This window comes from Crinia signifera, chromosome 6, assembly GCF_055691185.1.
Source record: "Crinia signifera chromosome 6, ASM5569118v1, whole genome shotgun sequence".
NCBI lineage: Eukaryota > Metazoa > Chordata > Amphibia > Anura > Myobatrachidae > Crinia > Crinia signifera.
The window spans coordinates 183213320-183237590 of record NC_139222.1 but is presented as its reverse complement, the minus strand read 5'-3'; the positions used below and the strand labels follow the sequence as shown (position 1 = coordinate 183237590).

Sequence of the window (24271 nt, the reverse complement as noted above, 5' to 3'; positions counted from 1 at the left end):
TGGAAATGGCATTGCTTTATGCCATGTAACCTAAATCACTGTGGATGATGTGCAGTCATCTATGTGTGTGTGTGTAGGAGGGTCTACGTTTGGGATGATAAAACGTCTTGTTTCCATATGCATCATGCATTTCACTCTTTTACTGTAGCCCATCTACATCATATATTTGAACTGTTACCCTTTTTCTATGAAGTGATCCCTTTAGCTAATAAAAATATACTTTCATAGAAGAATGCACACATTTATTAAAACTTTCTTTAAATCTTTTTTCCACAGTTAAGTAGCCAAATATATTTTAAGAAACTGTATTTATTTTACTTTGTGACCAAAGGAAATGGGGGTGAAAAATGCAGGATGAAATTGGTCCATGGGAAAATACTGTAGGTTTATCCGTGGGGGGGAATATTTCTCTAGGCACGCACAATCATAAACTATCAAAGTACGTTATCTCTCTGTTATCCTCAGCAAAAAATAAAAAAACAGCTCTTGGGGCATCCTGTTTCCCATCACAGCTCAGTCCATGCCCTCAGGTGTTAATAATGGCCATCAGTCTAAAAATAACCTCATAGTTATTGAAATCTTACAGACCCTACCCCTAAAGTAATAGAGTCCAGATGTAATGATGTCATCAACACTGGCCTTTCTCAGTGATTGAGATTTGCTGCCAAAACCTAATATATGGTATTAAAACAAATAAACAATGGATTAATTAGTCTTCTCAGGAACATGTGAGTAATTACAGTAAAATATTTTTGCAGCTTGTGTTTATCACTAGTTCTTTACTTGCTTCACAGTGCACAAAGCATTTGTAAATTTATAACCAAAATAATACATACTCCATTGTCTTTCAAATAAAGGATATGAGTTTTTTTTTTAATGCAAGTAAAGTGGTTTTTGCAAGTGAAACTACAAATGTGATTTTAAAGTGAATGTCCCACTGTGCCCACACTTATACCTAGGGATGCCAATCCAGGCATTTTTTTCAATTCCACGAATTGAGATTGAAAAATGCGCAGTCCAGTGATCATGTGAAAGAAAACCGCCCCTGTCCCCCCCACATTGTCTTACTTTAGTGGAGCGGGGCATGTGGAGGGTATGACGCCAGAGGGAGATGATTGTGTCATGTGCGGTCGGAAAAGGTCATCTTGTTTAGTCGTCGTAGGTGCAGCACTGCAGTATGCACAGCGTGACCTGCCCGACCTCTCCCGGCCGCACACAGTCACGGAAGTCACAGTGAGTGACAGTCAGGACGGAACCCATTAGCCGCCCGACCTCTCCTGGCCGTACACAGTGAGTGACGTGGTGAGTCACGCTGTACAGGCCGCACGCTGGGTCGGGAAAATATGGGTCCTTAGACGTTGCCCAGCATTAGAAATGCCAGGATACTCCAATCCTGGGTTTGAAATCCCAGAAATGTTGGGGCCGGATCCCGGGATTGGCCACTCTACTTATACCCTACATGCAAGTGTACATTATTTTGAGTGATAACGTTTCCTTGACAAATGGGATGTAACCCTCTATATCACTTTTATCCTTCACTATCATTAATATTAACATTTATGATTTATTTATATGGGGCTACAAGGGTTCTACAGTGCTTAATAGAGTATTATTGTTTTTTTTTTTTTTTTTTGGCTTAATATCTGGTGTGGGATTGGTTTGAAATCCCGGTGGTCGGAATCCAGACCACTGAAATCCTAACGGGGGGGATGTGGATTGCCCCCCCCCCCCCTTGCGGACTTGCTGCGCTGGCCACAAAGTGGGCCCGGTGCCTTGCTACCCTTGGCACACTAATTTATTCTCCCTCTATGGGTGTCGTGGACACCCACAGAGGGACAAAGTGCCGGGATTCCAGTGGTTGGGATTCCGGCGTCGGGATTCAGACCGCCGGGATTCCAACTGCATCCCTCTGTAACATGCAAAAGGATTTATACTGTGCAGTTGTCCATAAATCCAAAATGAGAGCAGACCATGAACATTGCACAGAAGTTACCAGAGCAAGGTCTAAATTAGTTGTGGATGGAGAAGCTATTGCTGCTAATTATATAGAAGCAGTAGCACTAATATGGTAATCCTTCCTGCATGCATTACTGATTCAAGCTGCTTCCTAGGACACTATATCAGATCATCTCCAACATGATTGGGTTGGTTCGTGAGCCATGGGATTGCATAAGCTGGCCACTACAGGAGCTACCAAGCGGCCAGGAAATCTTCATCTCTGAGAGCCTGGCCTCATTCCTCCCCTGAAATGTTGGTGACGCACCTGCTTTTTGAGAAACAGAGGATGAATGCCCCCAAACAGACTCAACCTGTCAATCACTGACAATCATATGCCATCTTTCATCTGCACATGTGCAATATTGGTCTGGTACATGTTCAAAGTACAACATGAAACTGAATAAGGACCACAGTGCAGTTGGCCATACATAAAAAAAGACCAAATAATGAGACTAACAAGCATACAAACACAGGCAGGACTGTCTAGTTGATGCAATATATAATGACATATAGGAACTGGTGGTGGAAGGGAATTTATTCATTAAATTCTCTGGTGGTTGCTTTTTCGCAACTTTGTACATGGGATTAGTTGTACAAAGCAGCTTCTCCCATGCTAAGTACTGGGTGCTCTACAATTTCTTACGTCTTGCCCTGCTTTATGTGGCTTTCTGCTATGTCTAAGTGCAGCCTCTGGGCTGGTTGTGCAAATCAATTGAATTGCTCCCAGGTGCTTTAGGCAGGAGCTAAATCCCCATAGACCCCAGTACTGTACATTTGATCATACATACTATAATTAGCAACTGAGAACTTCATCATTCATGCAGAACAATAGAAGTGTCCTATGCAGTTTGTCATACATAACATAAGGTTTGAGATTCAGAATTACATGAAGAACAAGTTGTAGTACACGGGTTTTATCACAGTCGCCTGGAAGCAAGGTGAAGTTTGGTCGCCATCCTCCCCGATTATGTATGTATGTATGTATTCAAAGTTTTTTTTTTTCATATAGCGCAGAAATTCTGTTGCAGTGATACAGTGATAAAGCAAACTGGGTAGTAACAAACCGACATAGAGGTCAGAGGGCCCTGCTCGCAAGCTTACAGTCCATAAAAAAAAAGAAAATAAAACAATGAATATAAAAAAAAATAAAAAATCAAAGTGATATAGCTATCGCACTCAGCCAGACGCAAGAAAAGAAATTCAGCCGTCTGCATGTAGAATCCGCATTCATTGGTGGGTCCACAGTCCAGCAGGGCGGGAGCACCATTGCTTTTCAGAGCAGTATCATGTGGGAGCCACCCTGACCACTAATGCAGGTGTTAGCAGGGCTCCTGAGATGGAGCCAATTAACTATGCAGCAGGTGCCCCTTCAGGGCTTGGTGTCTCCATTGCCTCTTGGAGTTACACCCCTGGTAGTGCTCAGTTCGCCAATTTTGTAAGGAGCAGAATTGTAAATTAGAGATAGGTGGCGACCATTCAAATATAAATTTAGTGTATGAACATTTGTATCCTGGGATAAGAGTGCTGCCACATAAATATATACAAGTTTCCAGGATGTTTCCATAGCATTTCCAGATTCAGTGAACCATACAATTACAAGGCTATATTTCACCAGCCACCTCACTAATATATATTTTTTCTCTGATTTGTGTCTATTGACATCCTCATTAAGTTTTATTATTCGAACTGTTTAAACCTTTTTTTTTTTTTTGCCATGGATAGTAATAAAATACAAACCTATGTTTTCATCACTGTATAGTTTCTGAATATAGTTGTTTAATCACACTCTGGCCATTTGTGGATGTGGCCAACTCACAAGAGATGACTCTATTCTTACCACGAGTTCTCTACCTTCCCTGCTGATAAATCTTTCTGGGAATGACTGCCCATCTTACTTTGTGGAGTTATTTCACTAGCACCTAATAGGTTTTGGACAAACCGGCTATCTTGAGTAAATATTGACAAGTAATATGGGACTGGCTGCCAGATAAATCATTTTGTTCTACCAAGTCTGCACTTTTCTTATCTCTTGTATTAACCTTAGATCCTGCTCACTGTTTAGTATACAGTATAAAGACATGTTTTCCCACACACTTATTATTCTATAGTATCATTAACCCCGTTATAAGGTTTTAAGACGTTATGTCTTGAAACCTTATTGTTGATTTTCCTATTGAAAAACAAAACACCTAGGGCAGTGGTTCCCAAACTGTGTGCCTAGGCTCCCTGGGGTGCTTCAGGACACTTGCAGGGGTGCCTTGGGTTGGTGGACCAGGATCAATTCATATTAAAAATGGTCAATGTACCAGGCAAAACCAGTGCTTGTGGCTGCCAATCATAATATATGTGGACAAACAGGAGCAAATCCTGTCCCTCACCACATAACTGACATATACACACAATGTACTTAATTTAATATTTTTTTTTCTAAATTTCTCAATAAGAAAATTTGGCCTAGGGGTGCCTTGAAAACATTTTGATGCTCTAGGGCGCCGTGATTCAAAAAAGTTTTGGAACCATTGACCTGCTGGATCCTTGCATGCTGACATAGGATATCAGGACAGGAAAACATTTTTCTTTTTAACCTATTCACATGGAGAATAAGCAAGGTTTTCCTACCATAATAATTAGAAATATGCAGAGCGAGCTTACTGAATCTGCCACTTAGACCAATCTCATTTATATATAATTATACTAAATGTGCCCACACACTAGAAATATCTGCGATCTTAAGATGTGTGCATAAATTAACAATGAAACCTTTTGTCCTGAACAAAAGATTTCAGGCAAGCGCACATCTTCACCTAAGATTTATCTTAAGATCCAATGTGCGTTCCTATTGATCTTTTGTTAAATCTTCTGATCTTTCATGCAGCATGTAAGATCAGAAGATTTAGCAAAAGATCCACGGGAGCGCGCATTCAATCAAGATCGGCCGATTTACAGTAAAATCAGACAATTTGGTCAGCCCATCGGTAGTCAATCATCCGATCGGTAAAAAAAAAATCGTTCTAGTGTGTGGGCACCTTTAAGATCCGTGATGACCGTGGTACCCGGAGACTGTTAGATTTCAAATATTTTTAGCCATCAACAAAGGTTTCGGGGTATATAATCACCCTTTTTCAAGGTGCAGAAGTGTGACGCCAAACATCAAGACCCTTTAAAGGTAAGAGTCTTAATGTTTGCTGTCACATTTCTGCACCTTGAAAAAGGGGGATTATATACCCCGAAACGTTGTTTATTTATGCACCTTTGTTGATGGATAAAAATATTTAAAGTCTTAAGGCCCCCATACATTATGCGATTTGGGCCCGATTTCACCCGATTCGGATGAATCGGGCTGTGAAATCGTCCCAAATCGCATGTTTTGACACCCTATCCGACCCGATGCGCGGTCCCGTGCGCATCGGATCGGAGTCGGGCAGTCGCACCGGCTGCACATAAGATTTCCTAAATCTTATGTGCAGTCTCCGGGCAGGGTCAGCGGGTGGGGGACGCCGGGGAAGGTGAGCTGACACTATAGACAGCAGGAGGGGGGACGCCGGTGAACCGGCGAGGGGAACAGCTCACTGCTGGGCAGGAGGACCAGGCAGACGCAGCTTCAATACAAACGAATGGGGAGGCAGTGATTGGCTGACAGAGCTCTCTCAGCCAATCCGCAATTGGCTGAGAGAGCTCTCAGTTAATCACTGGCTCCCCATTTTTTGTATTGGTTTTTTTCTTCCTTGAAGCTGCGTCTGCCTGGTCCTGCCCAGCACGTGAGCTGTTCCTCTCGCCGGTTCACCGGCGTCCCCCCGCCCGCTGCCTATGTGTACACTGCCCCTGCCAGCCTCTCCCCATGCCCGGATCAACAGTGTCCTCGGCCAGCTGACTATTTGTCAGCTCACCCTGCCCAGCTGTTTCCTGCTGCTCCCTAGCGTCCCCCACCCGGCTCTCCCCCTGCAGCTCTCCGGGGACTGCATATGATAAATCCATGAGATTTATTATATGCAAAATTTGCCACATCAAGTGCGTAATCGTGTGTCCCCCTCCCGGGGAGCTGCAGGGGAAATCAAGTCCGACTTGTCCCTAGGACAAGTCGGACTAATGTATGGGGGCCTTAACAGTCTCTGAGTGCTGCTGTCATCATGGATCTACAAATTGACTTTACCGGAGGGTACCGGATCACAACAACTGGGTACAAGTGAGTGCTGATCCGCCACCTACCTATATTTCTAAATAAACATTAAGTAACTATTCCTGGCAAACCTATATTGCACTGCATGTGGGGCAGATGTAGCATGCAGTAAGATTTAGATTTGGGTGGGACATATCCAAAATGAAAACTAAATAACAGTGTCTTCGTAAAGCTGTCAGCTTTGCAGTGTATACCTAAAGCAGTTATCAGCCTTGCTTATTTGACAGTTTATTGGCATATATCAAACTCTCCCCGCTTTTACAAAGTTCTAAATCTTACATAAAGAACCACTTACTCATGCGCAACTTACCATGACTCCATGTAATTCCTCTGTCGCCTTTTCAGTCTGCATATGGCCTCTCCCTTGCTCTGCGTCGTATCTCCTGGTTCAGCTTCATCCCACCCTATTGGGTCGTAAACGCTGATGAGCGAGTCTCTTTCCTTCTGTCTCATCAAGATGTCCATTATTGGATGTTCTGTATTCTATTTAGTTTATCTTTCCTTTTTATAACGGAGTTTAGTATTTTGTTGCTTATTCCATTATGGCTTATGTGTGATGTGTACATTGCTACTGTACAGCGCAGTGGGATTTTATGGGCCTTATAAACAAAGATAATACTACAAAGATTGTCTTTATTTTCTCATTCATGATCACATAGTTATACTGTTTGCTTGCAATTGTAGCCAAATGTGAATGTGACTTGGTTACCTGATATGATAGTAAACTGACAGGATCATTGCTAGTCTTACGTGAGTATCTTCTAAGACATCTATAAATTACTGATTTTTCCTGCTCATTTTAGTTGGCTACGCAAAGAACCAAGCCATTAGGCAGAGCTCCGGACGTTACCTGTGTTTCTTGGATTCAGTGAGTACATTTTTAAGCTGCTTGTTTTCAGATAAATCATGTGAGTTCTAAAAGGTGCCCATACACTTGTGTGAGGTTTTTTTTTTGCCTTATTCATCCAATTCCAACTGATCGGGACCTGAAATCAGTTGAAAAAGGTCAAAAACGAATTTGTTTGACATCCAGTCCAATGCATGGTCCCAGTGCATTGGATCGGAGCCGGAGATCGCACAAACTGCACTATAGATATGTCGGGTCAGGCAGGCTTGGCTGAGTTATCATACAATACATTGTTTGCAAAAAGATGGCATACAGTGTATATGGTGTATGCAGTCCTGCCGCCCGGGAAGCTTCCAGGCGGTTCAAGGGAAATCTTATGCGACTTCTCCCCTCAGAGAAGTCGCAAAAGTGTATGGGCACCTTAAGGGTTGTCACATTCATTGTGTTAAATTTTATTATTGGTGTATGCAGTTTTACTAAATTGTTACTTCTGTCCTTTTCTATGTCCATATATAATCAGGATTGTGGTTTATTCTAGTTACCTTTAGTATAGTACACACAACTGCTCTCTGGTACAGATTCCACTGTATTTTATGTAGAGAGCAGCAGAGCTGTGTTTTATTCCACGACAATATGGCACCAACAAATAATATGGTTAAAAAGTAGAGAAGTGGGACAGAAAGTAACAAATAAAACTCTGTGCGGATTGTATGTAGAACACATTTTTCATCCGAAGGCAGGAAATCACCATCTCATACCATGAGGCTAGTTAATTGTTTTAGACATGCTACCAAGCATTATGACTGTGCATCTTTAGCTTATTATGGTAAGTATTATCTTCTTCTTTTCCTGCACCTTCACCCGTTATCCTGCATAGGACACATTCTTGATTCATCCCCCGTTAGACTTAATGGGTCAGATGTATTAAGCCTTAACAAGAGATAAATGCAAGGGTGATAAGGAGAGATAAACGTCCAGCCAATCACCTGCCAACTGCCATGTTACAGGCTGTGTTTGAAAAAAGTCAGTAAGGAGCTGATTGGCTGGACATTTGTCTCTCCTTATCACCCTTGAATTTATCTCTTGTTAAGGCTTAATACATCTGCCCCATTGAACCTATTTCTTATAGGCAGATTTAATACTAATTCTATGTACTGCTAATGTTGCAATATGCTTATTTGAATGGGCTCACAACTTGGATTTTAGAAAAATAGTAATAACCACTGGAAATTAAAATCATAAGCACACGCTCTTAGTACTCTATATTAGAAACAGGCTTTTTTTTGTCTTAACAAGCACAGGATACATGACTGAGGTGATGTAAATTACACTGATTGAATGTCCACCAAGCATGATAAAGTGAAAGGAAATAAAAAAAAACATTACAAATATCTCCCTCCCCCTGTACCGGTGGGAAATCCGACAGGAAAATGCACCTTTGCAGATGGAATGTTGTCAAATTCCTCATTATCTCTCTAGAAGTTGCAAACTAATCACACATCCACAGCATCTGAGTGTGTTTACCCACATCTATCCTGTATTTAGACAGCTTCCAGTTTTCAACAGAAGCCTTGTCTCTCTGTTAGAGCTTAAAGAGGGTCAAGTGTGTAACCAGGACCAGCCCTTGTGATGGCCTACTATACGTGGGGGCGTTTACATCAACCTGAGAAACCGTGTTGAACAAGGGGTGGATAATGTGTGTGTTGTGTCTTTATGTCTGTAGGGGTGATTTATCTTCTCATTACAGTCCCAATTCATTGTTTTACTATTCTGCTATTGCAAAGGAAGTCATTCATTTTGGTTCTCATCCTTTTGTGTAGGCTGAGCCAGTATACAACTGTACAATTCACTAGGACCTAGTAACATCACTGAGGCATGAGTTACAAGTTCATAAAATGACTGCCTACCTACACTATGTTTAGGCACAATTACGCAAATGTTATTGTCTTACTGTTTAGGTGTAAGTTGGGGGAAAGGTAAAGGTGTACTAACATAGTAACAGGTGTAATGTGGGGAAAGGAAGAAGTGTACTAACATAGTAACAGGTGTAATGTGGAGCAAAGGAAGAAGTGTATCAATAAAGGGACATTTTATGTGAGGGAAAGAAAGAGGTGTACTAACATAGTGACAGGAGTAATGTGGGGAAAGGAAGAAGTGTACTAATAAAGTGACATGGGTACTTATGTATTATCTGGGCTGCCGATTTTTTTGATTGTATGCCTTAACTTAAGGCATACAATCAGATGCGATGTGATATCGCATCGCATACGACCATATCGCATGTGATGCGATGACCCGATTTTTCCATAGGATTCAATGTTAAAATGGACTGAGTCCATTTTAACATGGAATTCAATGGGAAAAAGGGGTCCTTTTCATACCCCTACAATCCAAGTGGGCATGGAGTTGGATATAAACCTGTGGCGAGCCCGAAGCGTGGCGAGCGAAGCAAGCCCCGCGAGGGGACGGTATTCTGTGTCCCCTCGCGGGGCTCGCCACGCTTCGGGCTCGGTGGCTCGCTACGCTCGCCACAGGTTTATATCCAACTCCATGCCCACTTGGATAGTAGGGGTATGAAAAGGACCCCTTTTCCCATTGAATTCCATGTTAAAATGGACTCAGTCCATTTTAACATTGAATCCTATGGAAAAATCGGGTCCATCGCATCGCATCGCATGCGATATGGTCGGATGCGATGCGATGGACCCGATTTCAAAATCGGCACCCCAGTTAGTACATAAGTACCGTGACATGTTTGGGGAAATTTACTAAAGGAAATTTGTAAAAAAATAGGTGTATTTGTATCCAGAAATACACTTATTTTTGACATTTACTATCCCGAAAATACGGCTATTCATATTGATAGCACATCAATACGAATACGAATATGAATTGCCGTATTTTCGGGATAGTAAATGTCAAAAATAAGTGTATTTCTGGATACAAATACACCTATTTTTTTTACAAATTTCCTTTAGTAAGTTTCCCCCATTATGTGAGGGAAAGAAAGAGGTGTACTAACGTAGTGACAGGTGTAATGTGGAGGAAAGGGAGAGGTGCTATGTGGAGTAGAGGTATACTAACATAATGACAAGTGTAATGTGGGCAAAGGGAAAAATGTAATATAGGGAAAAAAAAGAATTGTACTAATAAAGTGACATGTAATGGGGGGAGAGGTGTACTAATATAGTGACAGGTGTAATGGTGGGGGGGGATGGGGGAGATGTACTAATATAGTGACATTGGTAATGTGGGGGAAAGAGAGAGGTGTACTTTTATAGTGAATAATTTTACATTGTTTTCTGTAGTTCACCTCCTTCTTAGTTTGCTACTTACGTTTAATCCAAGTTTTTTAGGAGTCCTTCAAGGATGAATGGATACCTCTCAACAAGTTGCATCAATGTTTGTAGTTGCCTTATATCCAATTAAATGTAACCATCTTCAGTAGTTTTTTTATAGAAATTTTTTGAGATACAAAAAACTCCCGATATAAGCAGGGCGTATAACAGACGCAGACAACAAATTTCACATATGCTGTGACAAAAATCGCAGGGTACTTATACAGCAAGTAGTAGATGGGATATTGTTAATAGCAAAGTAGTATAAGGCAGGGGTCCTCAAACTATTTTGCTCTGGGACCCCATTATACAATAAAAATAATGACAGGACCCCAGCAAGTTACTGCAGAAGGTCATCACATCACATGTGTAGTCAGCAGACGGCACATACATGGCAGCATTGTGGAGGCACAGAGTGATGGGAGGAGTCTGAAGTAACAGACCATGCAACAGATTGTTCAGACTCCTTGAATCACTGATTGAGATTAGAAAAGTCATCAGACTGATGGTCAGCAACATGGAGTCGCCACCCCATGCTAAGAAGGTCGGGACCCACATTGGGGTCAGGGCCCACAGTTTGAGAACTACTGGTATAAGGAGATAAAAATATATCAAGGATATTAAATGTGGACATAACAAGCAAAATCGTGTCATTGCAGGATATGTGGATTACCATTACCCAAAGACGCCATTTTGGCTCTAGAGAATAACGGGTATATAAAGCACCCCCCCCAAAAGGAATAGAAAGAACACAGGATATTGAAAAACTGATAAGTTGAGGGCTATAAACTTACAACCCTTAACCAGTCTAAATTATATCCATTTCCCCCACCTGGATGTACAAATACGATATACTGTACATGGTAACAAGGATATATAGTGACTTATGATGTATGGCCGTATAGGAAAAGCTAAACTAACACCTGCAGGTTGATAAGCTGAGAAAGACCTCTTTCTGACAAACAACGAAAGGAACAGGGTATGTAATAAACAGAAAGGGACATCTCAAGTTACAATGTGATGCATAGTATTGGTCCGGCCATTTTTTAAAACCAGGAAGAGAAGAGGATATAGGACCATGGTCTTCGCCATCGGCAAAAGGAAAATCAGGATAAGTTCCACAGTAAGAATATGAACAATTCCAGCTTGATGTAAAGTACATTGTATGGAAGTGGGGCAGTTCTGAGCAGGCGTCAGCAAATATGAAACAGCAGAGCAGGGTCCCGAATTTAAACACGTCATCAGAAGAGAACATATCCAATGTAGTATTCAGGTCTGAAGCAGAAGTCAGATGACCTTTAATCGTAGAAAAATCTTCTGCAGCAATTCTATCACAAGTCACTCCGGGGCTTGTGTGTCAAACAAAAGTGAAGTTTATTTGCTTCTACACGGTCTACGCCGTTTCGGGTATTAACCCTTCGTCAGGACCAGAAAACAATCAAAAGTGCAAAATAATCTTCACTTTTGTTTGACACACAAGCCCCGGAGTGACGCCTGTATTTCTGTATGTTGTCAGTAAGCGGGGAGTGCCGGACACTCGACAAGTTATATATATATATATATATATATATATATATATATATATATATATATATATATATATATATCTTCAGATCTCTCCAGCTCCCACATCTCATGAGTGTACAGTTGCCTTTCTGCCATCTCCTCCTTGATATCTGTGCCCTTTCTCAATCTCATCATGACCAAAATGTGGGAAAATGCTATTCAGTTAAATTGTTTGTTCACTGCACATAAAATCTGGGGTTAGTGTGCAAAATCTCACTGATGACACAGAAAGAGTGGAACCAATGAGTTTTCCATGAGATTATAATCCGGTCAATTTCGGGTAACATAATTTGGTCCGCCTCTGTAATTTGCTGTGTGGTAAACCCCATGGCTAGTTTGGCTATACCTAGTTGCCTCATTCTAAAGTCTCTTCCCCTTCCGATCTCTGTCACAGTTCAGAGAAATCAGCTGCACTTTACACCTCCTTCTTAGACACTCTGCCCCCATATGCAACTCCTTTGTTGCCATTGCCAGAGACGCTCATCCTGTTAGCTGCACCAACACAAATGAGAACAGAATTTGTAGTGTTTAATGGAAAGTTATTTACTGTAGTGTGCTGGTTACTGTACTGCTCTGTTTTACCTTGTGCTCTCTTTTGCCCTAAGTCCTGTGATACGGACTCCCTGTGGTGTACTATAAATATTATAAAAAATAATAAGAAGAAGAAGAAGTTGCAATACTCTTCATGATTTCCTGCATTTAGAGTTTACATATATACCTTTTACAATTGTTTTGACTGTTCATTGTGCCTTCCCCCTGGCTTGCAAAAATGTATATATCTGGCAGGTGCAATCTAAAGACCTGGCTGAGTCTGTGACTCTGGCCTCATTTTAGTCCTATGAAACCAAACCTGCTTAATGAGCCGAGTTAAAAGCAAATCTCTAGATGATATTCGTTCATGGACACGTTCATTCGGACACATTACTCATTTGGAAAGTAGCCCCTGGCTTACTCTACAGGGGATAACTTGAACTTTGCCTGGAATTTTCATTATATTGATTTAGACTGAACTGTTTGGGTTTTGTTTATGATGGGGGCACTGTGTGTTCTTTTATTGGATGTTTTTGCATTGTGGGTAGAAATAACGTCTTGATGAGTCCTATTCGGTATATAAATCTAGTATAGAAATGAAATTGCTAGGGAGGTATACTCTTTACCTTTGAGTTTCATGCAAGGGCATTCTTGCAGAGGCACAAGATGGCTGCATTGCCATGGTGACTGCACATACTTCCATATAATACTGCACCTGTTTCATATGGGGAATACTCAGTGTGATCTAGTCCATATTGGTAGTAAATTGCATTGTGTGCATAGTCCATATTGGTAGTTCTGGCCTCCGGGGAGTTCAAAAGAAAGCGTACATAGTCAAAATTGTCCATAGCAAAAATCACACAGTGTAGATGCACCTTTAATTTGCTGATATTAGTAGTCTGTCCGTGATAGTGAAGTTATAGGGTTAGGCTGAGAGTATAGGTGTTTGATAATTTGCTGTGCTGTCCTTGCAGAGTAGAAAAAATATTGGTAGATTAAAATGGAATTAGACTGCAAGCTTCATTGCAACAGGGACTAATGTGAATAATTTAATATTCTCCAGAAAATGATCTGTATTATAAAGATAATAAATGATATATGTAACTGTTTTGCCAGTCATCTTCTGTACTTTATATGAAGCTGTGATAAATCTATAAATACCATCTATATTCGGTTGCCACTGTCAGAAGGAACTGTTGGTAGTTGCAGCAGAGGATCAGCTAGACAGCCACTGTTTTCCTGCTTCACACAATGTGCCCTGTTGTCCTCTAACATTTGAGGCATCCTGCACCATAGTTCAATCCTCCCCTCTGGTTACTGGCTCCCTCTCCTTATGTCTACACTTTTAATGAAATATTTTGCTATTGAATAATGGCCATAATATAGTTCCTGCTTTGTTGACCTGCCGTTTCCAAGTTAAACAAAAACTCGGCGACTAAACACTCTTACGCTGAAGGATGGCATTTTGCTCAGTGTGTGAATGAGCTTGGAGCTGTTTGGTTTGGCAACAGCTGCTCTGTTAAATGCAACTTATTAATTTAGACCGTTTCAAAGATAGAAAGTTATTTGTGTGTTGCAGCTTGCGAAAGAGCTTCTTACCATCCATAGCCCCTTCAGTACTCAGCACGGCAGTGCCTGGAGCTCATTCTAGAAAGGCGGAGCAAGGGATAGCTGCTGCTTGCAGGGGGTGGGTATGGAGGTAATTTGTTCTGCGATTGTCCAGGTCTGACTCCTTTATTTTTATAAGTTACTAAACTGAAAGTTTGTATTCCTGGCACACACTGCCCGTTTGTTGTTTTTGGCTGAAGCTTTCTCTTTAATGATACCCTAGCCCCACAGGCATTTACAAGCTTTTGAAATATTGGAGCTCTTTGCCTTCTGTGCTGTGTAAAAAGAAGAAAGGTAGAGGAATGTAAGACCCTGCTTCCAACAAAGTTCAATTCATAACTTATATACGTGACTATTGCAGGCAGGAAACCACTATTCTCGCACATGGACAGTCATCTCCAGAACATTTCATTAAAATTGACTTTATTATCATCTTTTTTATTAGTTATGCATCAGCATATTCTACAGACCTGTACAGTGCTGAGGTAAAGCAAATAAACATTGGTCACAGTATAAGAATATAACCGGAGACAGATGGAGCCAGGTCTAGATCTATTAAGCTTTCTAAGAGATAGTTGGTTAGAAATTCATGTGTCAAGCAATGAATCAACCATATCGTGTTTGTATTAGGAATGCTGAGTGCATATAGGTTTCTTACTGGTGCCAGGAAAATGGCTTCTGCTTTATGCCAAGGTGTTTGCTTGGAGAGGTGCCGTGTTTGTGTTCTGTGCAGAAAAGGGGAGGAGGGTTAGGGTCACTGAAGAGGTGAATGAGGGAGAGCGCTCCAGAGAGTCGGCGACATGGTGGGAAGTTACCGATAATGGACGATGGAAATCATAACTCTTTGGCTTTTAGGTCTGTGAGGTTTTGTGTTCCTGGCTGTGAGTGTAGTGAGGGAACTGGAACCTAGGAGGTTTCAGGTAGCTCTTGTGCATGAGTAAGAAGTTAGGAGGGGGCGGAAGACTTTATAGGGGGTGCTGAGGATAATGAGAATACAGGCTTATATAATAAATATACAGGAATTATAATGATGGCATCCGTGCATTTTGTCCAGTTTCTTCAGTAAGAACAGGCTTGATGCAGGAGATGTTTTGTCGGGCATTCAAAAAGCAGGAGAGAGGTATAATGGATGCATGCAGCTCAGCGATGTCTCATCGGAAAAAAACAATTGGCAAGCAGAGAAGTAACTTATATATGAAATATCAAAAGCAAAATGAATCACTGTGACCTGTTCAAAAGGAAGCTGAAAGGAGCATACTATTCAATAATAGTGGTATTTTGCCTTTCCAGCTAGAAGATAACAAACTTCAGTGTGATCAGTAGAGAGTGATGATCAAATTGGACAGTAGGTTGTCAAGCTGGTAATGTTGGTGGGCCAAGCTTTTAGAAGTTTGAATGCAATAAGACAGTGGCCAGGGAGCTCGGTCCTCATTACCCCACGCAGTGCATGTTTTGCAGGTTTCCTCACAGAATCACAAGTGAAATAATTAACTCCACCTGCGGACCTTATAAAATGTGTCTGTGAGTAATTATTACACCTGTGCACCTGCTGGGTTACCAGCAAAACATGCACTGTGTGGGGTAATGAGGACCAAGTTCCCTGACCACTGCAATAAGGAGACCATTGCGACAGGATGATGGCTCACAAGAGAGGAAGAATTAATAGAGGGCCTCTTGAATCCCATGCACACTGGGCGACTTTCAGCTGAATGCCACTCATTTTACTTGTTTGAGCGGATGTTAGCCTGAAAGCTGCCCAGTGTGTATGTGTCAGCAAGGAGCGCTGATGCACCCTCCTGCATCTTCGCTGGCCTGGCTGTTCATCTGCTGGAAAACCGTCCACCCCAGGGAAGTGTGGGGGGGGGGGGGGGGGGTTAGCGTCATTTACTTTTCCCCTGGCATTCCCACAAAATTCCTTGATCATGTTTCTTATTTCAACATCCCAATTGATATCCCCTCAGAATCCGATGCCTCTAAACTCCTTAACCTCACATCATCACAATCGATCTCCTCACCCTCCTATGTAAGTGGAAAACTCACTTGATCTAGTTCTTCACTCATCGTTGCGGGATTTCTGACATTTCCAGCACTCTGTCCATCTCCTACTCTCTTGTAGATCATTCCAGATGATTCTCCTTCTCTAACCTCACTAATTGCAACATTGAGGCCATTGGCACAGTTTCTTTATCCCCTTGTTAGAGTCTCTCTCTCTCTCTCTCTCTCTCTCTCTCTCTCTCTCTCTCTCTCTCCTGTCCTAAACAAGCCGCTTCCCTATACAATACCACCTTTACTTCTGCACTTGACTGTAGCTCCAGCATCCACTATTCACCCTTACAGATCAACACCTCAACCCCAGCATTCCAAATTCACCAGATATCTGTAAACATGTTCACGTGAACTCCTTTTAAAAATGTGTGGTACTGCTCTCTCCTGGCTATCCTCCTACCGCTCTGACCTTCCTTCTCTCTCTCCTGTCATGACTATTTCTCCCCTGCACTCCCTAAGTCGTTCAACGGCACCTAACCCTAGGTCTTTCCCACTCTTATAATTATTTCAGTGTCCTGTCCCCTGGTGCAACCATCTTTTATTACCATGTGCTTATCCTAAATTATCCTTGTACTGTAAGTCATTGTTTTCTTGTTTTTGCTTATTTATGTGTTCTGTTAGGTGTTGTGCCTTATAAATAAACAATTAAAATGATAATGTGGTAAAATTGATCCCGTCACCTACACACACAGGGTAGAGATATTTTTGTGAGCTGTATTGTAAAAAATAAAGATTTACTTTTTATAGGTCGTTTTGGGCTTTTTACTTTTTATAAGTGTCTTTCATGTGACAAAGATGTGGAACTTCTATAGCTTTGATCTATAAAATATTATTCCACGTTACTCTGCCTCTGCACCCCTTATAGCTGACAATATTTTGTATGCCTGTTCTACAGCACCTGCATTTCGGTATATAATAAAAATATATAATATATAAAGGGATATCTTCTGAATATCATTTTTATAAAGTTTCCTTTCCTTGACGACTCTAAATTTGGGAGGTTTAGACCTACTTGATAGATCAATATATAAATTAATCATTTATAATATATTCAATTAATTAAAAATCACTAACAGTATAGAGCGTTCCAAAATATTGACTCTGCACGCCAGTTGTTCACATAACATCAGGGAGCAGGCTGCTGTCTAGCTATCCAATAGACCAGCACTCTCTACCACCTACTGACTGCATCACATCTGGCCATGCTTACAAAGACGCCTGCTGTGAATGAAAAACCAAACAGACATTGCCATCTCTCAGCAAACTGTCTGTCAGGAAGAGTGTTTGTAATTACCCAGTTCCTATGCATCCGAATTTATGTTTTTAGGAATCGGTTTTCACATTCTCTTGTGGTGTAAAACAATATGTTGGCAGATAACTGACCGGACAGACTTAGCTGTCATTTATTTTACAACCTGGGTATTGGGAAACATTTATTGCAAATTCATATCCAGGTCAGTTCCTGATTAGTAATGGACATTTTTGAAGGCAGCCTAGTCATGAGATAGAGAGAGAGAGTGCATATATATGTGTGTGTGTATATGTATATTGTGTGTGTGTGTGTCTCTCTCTCTCTCTCTCTCTCTCTCTCTCTCTCTCTCTCTCTCTCTCTCTCTCTCTCTCTCTCTCTCTCTCTCTCTCTCTCTCTCTCTCTCTCTCTCTCTCTCTCTCTCTCTCTCTCTCTCTGGTCTGATCATTCATAAATCCATTAGTGAACGTTTTGAGTCTGCCACCATTCAGATCGAGTCTTGGCAATGGGCCCCTGCTAAATACCCCCAAGGACAGGAAATTACTCGCCAATCAATGCCCTATTCGTAATAAAACAAAAGGGCAGTAATATTCGATAATGAAAGTGACTAAAGCATTATCTCCCATGTATCAAAGAGTTAATAAACTAATTTAGAAGTATTTAAGTCAAAATAGAATTATATTATTAACCTTCTTTATCCTCAGAGACGGGAAACGAGAAGTAGAATAGTTGCGTTCCAAACACTTTCGTGTCTACAAAAAAAAGCTGGGGACCGGAGGAGCAACTTGCCATGTCAATCAACAGGAGGCACAGAGCTGGACTGTGGAGTGACAAATCACACTTTGATTGGCAGTCAGATGGGCTAGTTTACTGAAGAATAGTGCACCTCTATGCTTTCTCTTTGCGTGTGCCACTAAAATAGCACATTACATGTAGTTACCTTGTGCATTCTAGAGCCCTCCCCTATATATCCTATTTTGTTAATTTGTGTGTACGCTTGAAGGATAGAGCCTGGAGTAGCACCCCTTTTATCTGTCCATGAAATGTACACTTTTATTTTAGCACTTTGTTTTTTTATCCGTGTAACATTTTCCACACCTTTCAACCCTGTAAATGCCCGCACACACTGGGGGATTTTGAGCTGAATGCTGCTCACATACCGTTTGAGCAGCTTTCAGCTCAAAGGCCACCCAAAGTGTACGGCTCGATGATGAGCGCTGATGAGTGGTGGGGTGGATGGCTTTCCATAGCATCCTGCATTAGAAAGCCATCCACTCGTGTAAAAATAGCGTGGGTGGTCGAAAATCTTTTCTTGTGTATGATCTGACCAATTTTCAGCCCATCAATTTTAAGAATAATTGCTGTGCATACACACTAAGCAAAAACGCCCAGTGTGTGTGTGCACCTTAACCCTCTTGTCACATAGTAGCTGCTCTATTTAATACTCTTGTAAAACTTGCTATTTCTTACTAGTGTGCTGCCTTGGGAGGGTTGGTTGGGTTAAGGGTGCCAATGCCCCTAGACTTGAACCCTTAGAATGTTAGGGACTTACCCAGTCATAATGTTACCTGGACATGGTGGGTAAGCCCATAAACTTGGCCAATATTATATGAAAAAACGTCTATTTAATTTAAAACCTCATTGCAAAATGTATTATAATTATTATTAGTAATGTTTGAATCATGCACCTGCATTCTTTCTCTAGATGTATTGGCTTGTCTGGTTGTGTGTATGGGCTTCCCGCACAGACCATACACTGACTGCAGGGAGCTGCACACTCATTTGTGATCTCAGGACCTACTTATCCAGTGGCCGAATGGTAATTTGTGTATAGCTTATCTAATTGGTCGGTCTTAGCAACGGCCAGTCGGCTGCTTTTTTGTTGTGGTGTATACCCAGCTTAAGGGGTCACAATGGATTTGGTGCCTTTGCCTTTTCTACCACAGGCAAATGTGAAGGGAAACACATTAAAAATAAAAAGTGCTCTTATAGTTGTAACTCAGACTTATAGGAGAGAATTCCCAGGCTGTGTCTGCATCTTTGCGATCACACACACTCAAAACACATAACCATTGTGCTTTATTTATAATACTGTCATTTTGTTATTGAATATTGCAACTTGTAACATCAAACAGTGGGAGAACAATGCTTGTCTTTGCTCCAGGTTAATCTTCTGTAACCTCTTCTCTATATTTCTATATTTTTTGGCTCTTAGGAGATCCTTCAATTGCATGGTCATGTGATCTTAGAAAGTTTCATTAAAATCAGGCTTGTTTGCTCTGCTCCATACAAACACAATGTGTGTATTTACTATACTGTATAAATGTCACTCTGTCAAGCCCAGTTGCTCAATATTCCTATAGCTTTGTAAATACAAAAGCACCTTTGAGTCTGTGGAGATCCTGCTTGTACACAGACGTGTCTGCGGAAGCAGCTGCTGTTTTCAGGACCTCCTGTGTACAAGCATGCATGTGTATGTTGTAGGTTTGCCCAGCTTGTGTCCTAACAAGGTGGTTTATTCCCAGGGCTAATGTAGTTTTATTAAATTGTTCCTAATAATCCCAATCTTTTTTAGCACAACCTTTTTTTCCATTGGAGCAAACAATCAGTTTGTTGGGCCCCCTCACAGCAACACACATACACCTGTGCAAAACTGGTGCACGCTAAAAAGGTACTTACAGCCATATAGTTACACAGAATACATATCCCATTCTCTTGAATTATTCAGTATCTTCTAAATATTAGATGGAATATTTTCTAAAACTAGTTTGTCTCATTATTGTTACAAGTAGCAGACTGTGGCTGCGTACCCCAACCAAGTTTGCCTCCCAAAATACAGGGGAACTTATTCCAATATGCACACTATTATGCTGCTGCACTCTTGAGTTTGGCATGGCTGAAATAGTACTAAAAACCACAAATGTACATATAACAATGTAACTTCTTTATTTCCTAGGATTCACTAGAAATCTACTGCATGACAAACAAGCAATCAAATGCAATTAAATATGTTTGGGTAATTATGGGTAAAACATAGACCATTATCACAAAATGATTTATGTTAATTAAACACCCCTATAGTAAGATCACAGTCTCACTGTATTTTTAGATATAGCTGTAGTTAATTGTGTACACCTGTATTGAAGAGCTGAAACAGAGTGCTTTACCAGATCAACCAGCATTATGTGTTTTTGCACCTCAGATAAGTGGATATGATTATATTACTTCTCAGGTAATTTATGCAATAGGAACATATGCAAAAAGTAGTAGTAGCTGAAAACAACGGACCAGTGGCGTAAGTTCGCCCCAGTTGCCTGGAGGCAAGATAAATATTGGTGCCCCCCACACACACAGCACCTTATATAAATATATGTATGCATGTGTGTAATTATGTATGTATGTTATGTTTAAAATAAAGAGTGTGATGTCTATGGTCCTACTAGGAGGGGAAGTCAGCCACAGAAGTGATATTTAAGACTTTCAATGAACTGATTTCAGTTTGCAGGGAAGGAGAGGTGCCCCCTTCGGAGCAGAAGCCCGGCGGCAGATGACTCCATTGCCTCCCAGAGTTACGCTTCTGCAACGGACTCTCTGCAAAAACTGTAAACCATCACTGTGGATACCTATATAAATGATGAGTAATCATCATTTATATAGGTATCCTCAGTGATGGTTTACAGTTTTTGCAGAGAGTCCGTTGCTTTCAGCTACTACTACTTTTTGCGGTACTTATGTAGTATCTGGGCTGCCGATTTTGTGATTGTATGCCTTACCTTAAGGCATACAATCAGATGCGATGCGATTCGATGCGATTTTGCATAGGATTCAATGTTAAGAAGGTCCTGTTCATTTCCCCACTATCCAAGTGGGCATAGAGTTGATTTTATATAGCGTGGCGAGCGCAGCGAGCCACCGAGCCCGAAGCGTGGCGAGGGGACGCATATTTCTTAAAAAGTATTCTGTGTCCCCTCGCGGGGCTCGCTACGCTCGCCACGCTTCGGGCTCGGTGGCTCGCTACGCTCGCCACAGGTTTATATCCAACTCCATGCCCACTTGGATAGTGGGGAAAGGAAAAGGACCCCTTTTTCCCATTGAATTCTATGTTAAAATGGACTCAGACCATTTTAACATTGAATCCTATGGAAAAATCTTGACCATCGCATTGCATACGATTTGGTCGCATGCGATGCGATGCGATCCGATCCGATTTCTAAATCGGACGCCCAGATACTACATAAGTACCCTTTTTGCATATGTTCCTAACTTCCGTACCTCAATACGGGCTGCCACCAGTATCATATGGCTATATTCAGAATACTGCACCTTAATAGAAAATATGGGCAGACACAATCTCCAGGTATTTGGCAGTAGAAACACTATGTAGACTTTTCTAATGCATTTTGCTCTATAAGAAGCAAAGGATATTTTGTAACCGTGTATACCTAAATTAACAAGGTCATTTTTCAGTCATGCCAAAAAACTGACAATCAAAGCGCAGTGCCTTAATATTGAGTATATTAGAGAAGAGCTATGATGCTCTGCATGATAGTGACTAGGATACATTACAGAAAATACATGATTTGTAGAAACCAGAAAGTCTCAAGCAGACACTGCTTGTTCAAAACATGTACCCCAGAATAGTAACGTATGCTGTAATACAGACAATGTAAGCCGGGATGCATTACAGTCAATGATAAATCCTCCAGCTTGAGCAGGCAGCAAAAACCTGTTTGAGGTATTTTCATAAAGTAATTACACCCTATACATTATTCATTCATTACCAGTTATTTATATAGCGCACACCTATTCTGCAGCGCTTTACAGAGAATACATGGCCATTCACATCAGTCTCTCAATCAATTGAGCTTACAGTCTATATTTACTACCACATATATACACACACACACTCACACTAGGGTTAGCTTTTGTTGGGGGCCAATTAACCTACCAGTATATTTTTGGATTGTGGGCGGAAACGGGAGTACTTGGAGTAACCCCATGGAAGAATGGGGGGGACATACTAACTTCATACAGTTGGGCCATGGTGGGAGTGGAATACATGACCTCAGTGCTGTGAGGCAGTAATGTTACCCATCACACCATCTGTGCTGCCCATAATACATTGCTTCTTCCACGTCTCTGACTGGCCCCTTCCTCCTTTGCTCTGACTCACTCCTCCCTTCCTAACTCTCTGACTGGCTGCACTGTCCTTAGCTCTCTGACTGTACCCTCCTTAGCTCTGTTACTCTTTCTGTGCCAAGTTCATTTGTCTAATGATAAAACTCATCATACGCAACAAATGTTATCATTCACGGTAAGTTTTTCACTCATTGATAAATGAGTTGCATGGTCTGATAATATAGGGATCATTTTATTTGAGTACTTTTCCCAGTCCAGGGGTATATTTTCCTTCTTGATAATTATTTAATCTTTAAATACTATTCGTTATATTGCACATAAACATATTATTTTTTCTCTTTAAGTTGGGACACCTAGCTATCTTTCATTAATTTGAGGAATTGGGGGTATTGGAGCGCTCTATGAAGGTTGAAAAATAAAAATAAAAGAAAATAAAAATAGGAATAAATAAAATAAAAATAAATGAATATAACTACGAGTGGACACCTGTAAAGAAATGGGTTAAGAATTGGGTATATACCAATGTTTACACTCCTTAGTGACAGTGTGGAGTAGCCCGGGATCCTATCTCACCCTATCTAATAGCCAGCGGTGTCCCAAAACAGACTTAGAGCCCACCTGCCTTACCCCATCTGAAGTACCCAGCAGCCAGCAAGAAGAACGGGACCCGACAGCTGCTTCCCCGCTGCCATACGGGAAAAGGTACAAATAGCCGCGGCTCAACACCGCAGCCTCCGTGCTGCACCGCTGGCTATTAGATAGGGTGAGATAGGATCACGGGCTACTCCACACTGGGGGATACCACCACCTACAAAAAATTAAGGAGTGACCCAACGGTTTTGGTGGCAACTAAATTGAAAGAGTTGAGTTCAAAAGCCATGGTGAATGGTCTGATATCAAAAGAGGAGTATGATTTTATTAATATACCTAATCCCACCACTCCCACTATTTATGTTTTACCAAAAATCCATAAACATCAAACCAAACCACCAGGGCGACCAATAATAACTGGCACGGGAAGTATTACTTCTAACCTGTCAGCCCTGGTGGATTTTTATTTACAGCCATTGGTGAGTAGCACCAACTCCTTTTTAAAAGACACAGGAGATGTATTACGCAAAATGAACACAATTGAATGGACAGAAGATTGCCACCTAGGAAGTGCAGATGTGAGTACACTGTACACCATTATTGACTGGGTGAAGGGGCATGAAGCAATTAAATTCTTTTTAAACAAAAGTGATTACTCGGCAGAATTACAAGATTTTATATTGGAGTCCATTTTATTCATTTTATCAAACAATTATTTTTACTTCAATGGCAGCTATTTCCTTCAAATTAAGGGTACAGCCATGGGCACCAGGTTTGCCCCCAGTTACGCCAACCTCTTCATGGCATACTGGGAAACAGGGGCGGTTGATGAGAGGTTGGCGGAGGGGGTAGACCTGGTAGCCTGGTGGCGTTTTATCGATGACATTTTATTTATATGGAAAGGTGAAGAAACGCTGCTAAAGAATTTTTGTGACTTTTTAAACTTGAACGATTTTAATATTAAATTAGTTTTTAATATTAGTAAGTCAAATTTGGTTTTCTTGGATCTTAACATCTATATAGAAGATGGCAAAATTAACACCAAGACCCACAGAAAAGAGACTGATTCTAATTCCTATATCCATAAAAATAGTGAACACCATGAAAGATGGTTAAACAGCATCCCTGTAGGACAATATATGCGTCTCAAGAGAAACTGCACACAACAGGCAAAATTGGAA

At 41.1% G+C, this 24271-nt stretch overlaps 1 protein-coding gene across 3 annotated transcripts in view; it reads left to right on the top strand.

The window, feature by feature from the left end:
• QTGAL (queuosine-tRNA galactosyltransferase) overlaps nucleotides 1-24271 on the top strand; it is a 369929-nt gene that overhangs the window by 25699 nt on the left and 319959 nt on the right. For all 3 annotated transcript variants that reach the window (XM_083148363.1, XM_083148361.1, XM_083148364.1), the window contains exon 5: nucleotides 6979-7043. In XM_083148363.1, coding sequence (XP_083004489.1) covers nucleotides 6979-7043 — 65 coding nt within the window. The remainder of the gene's footprint in view (nucleotides 1-6978; nucleotides 7044-24271) is intronic.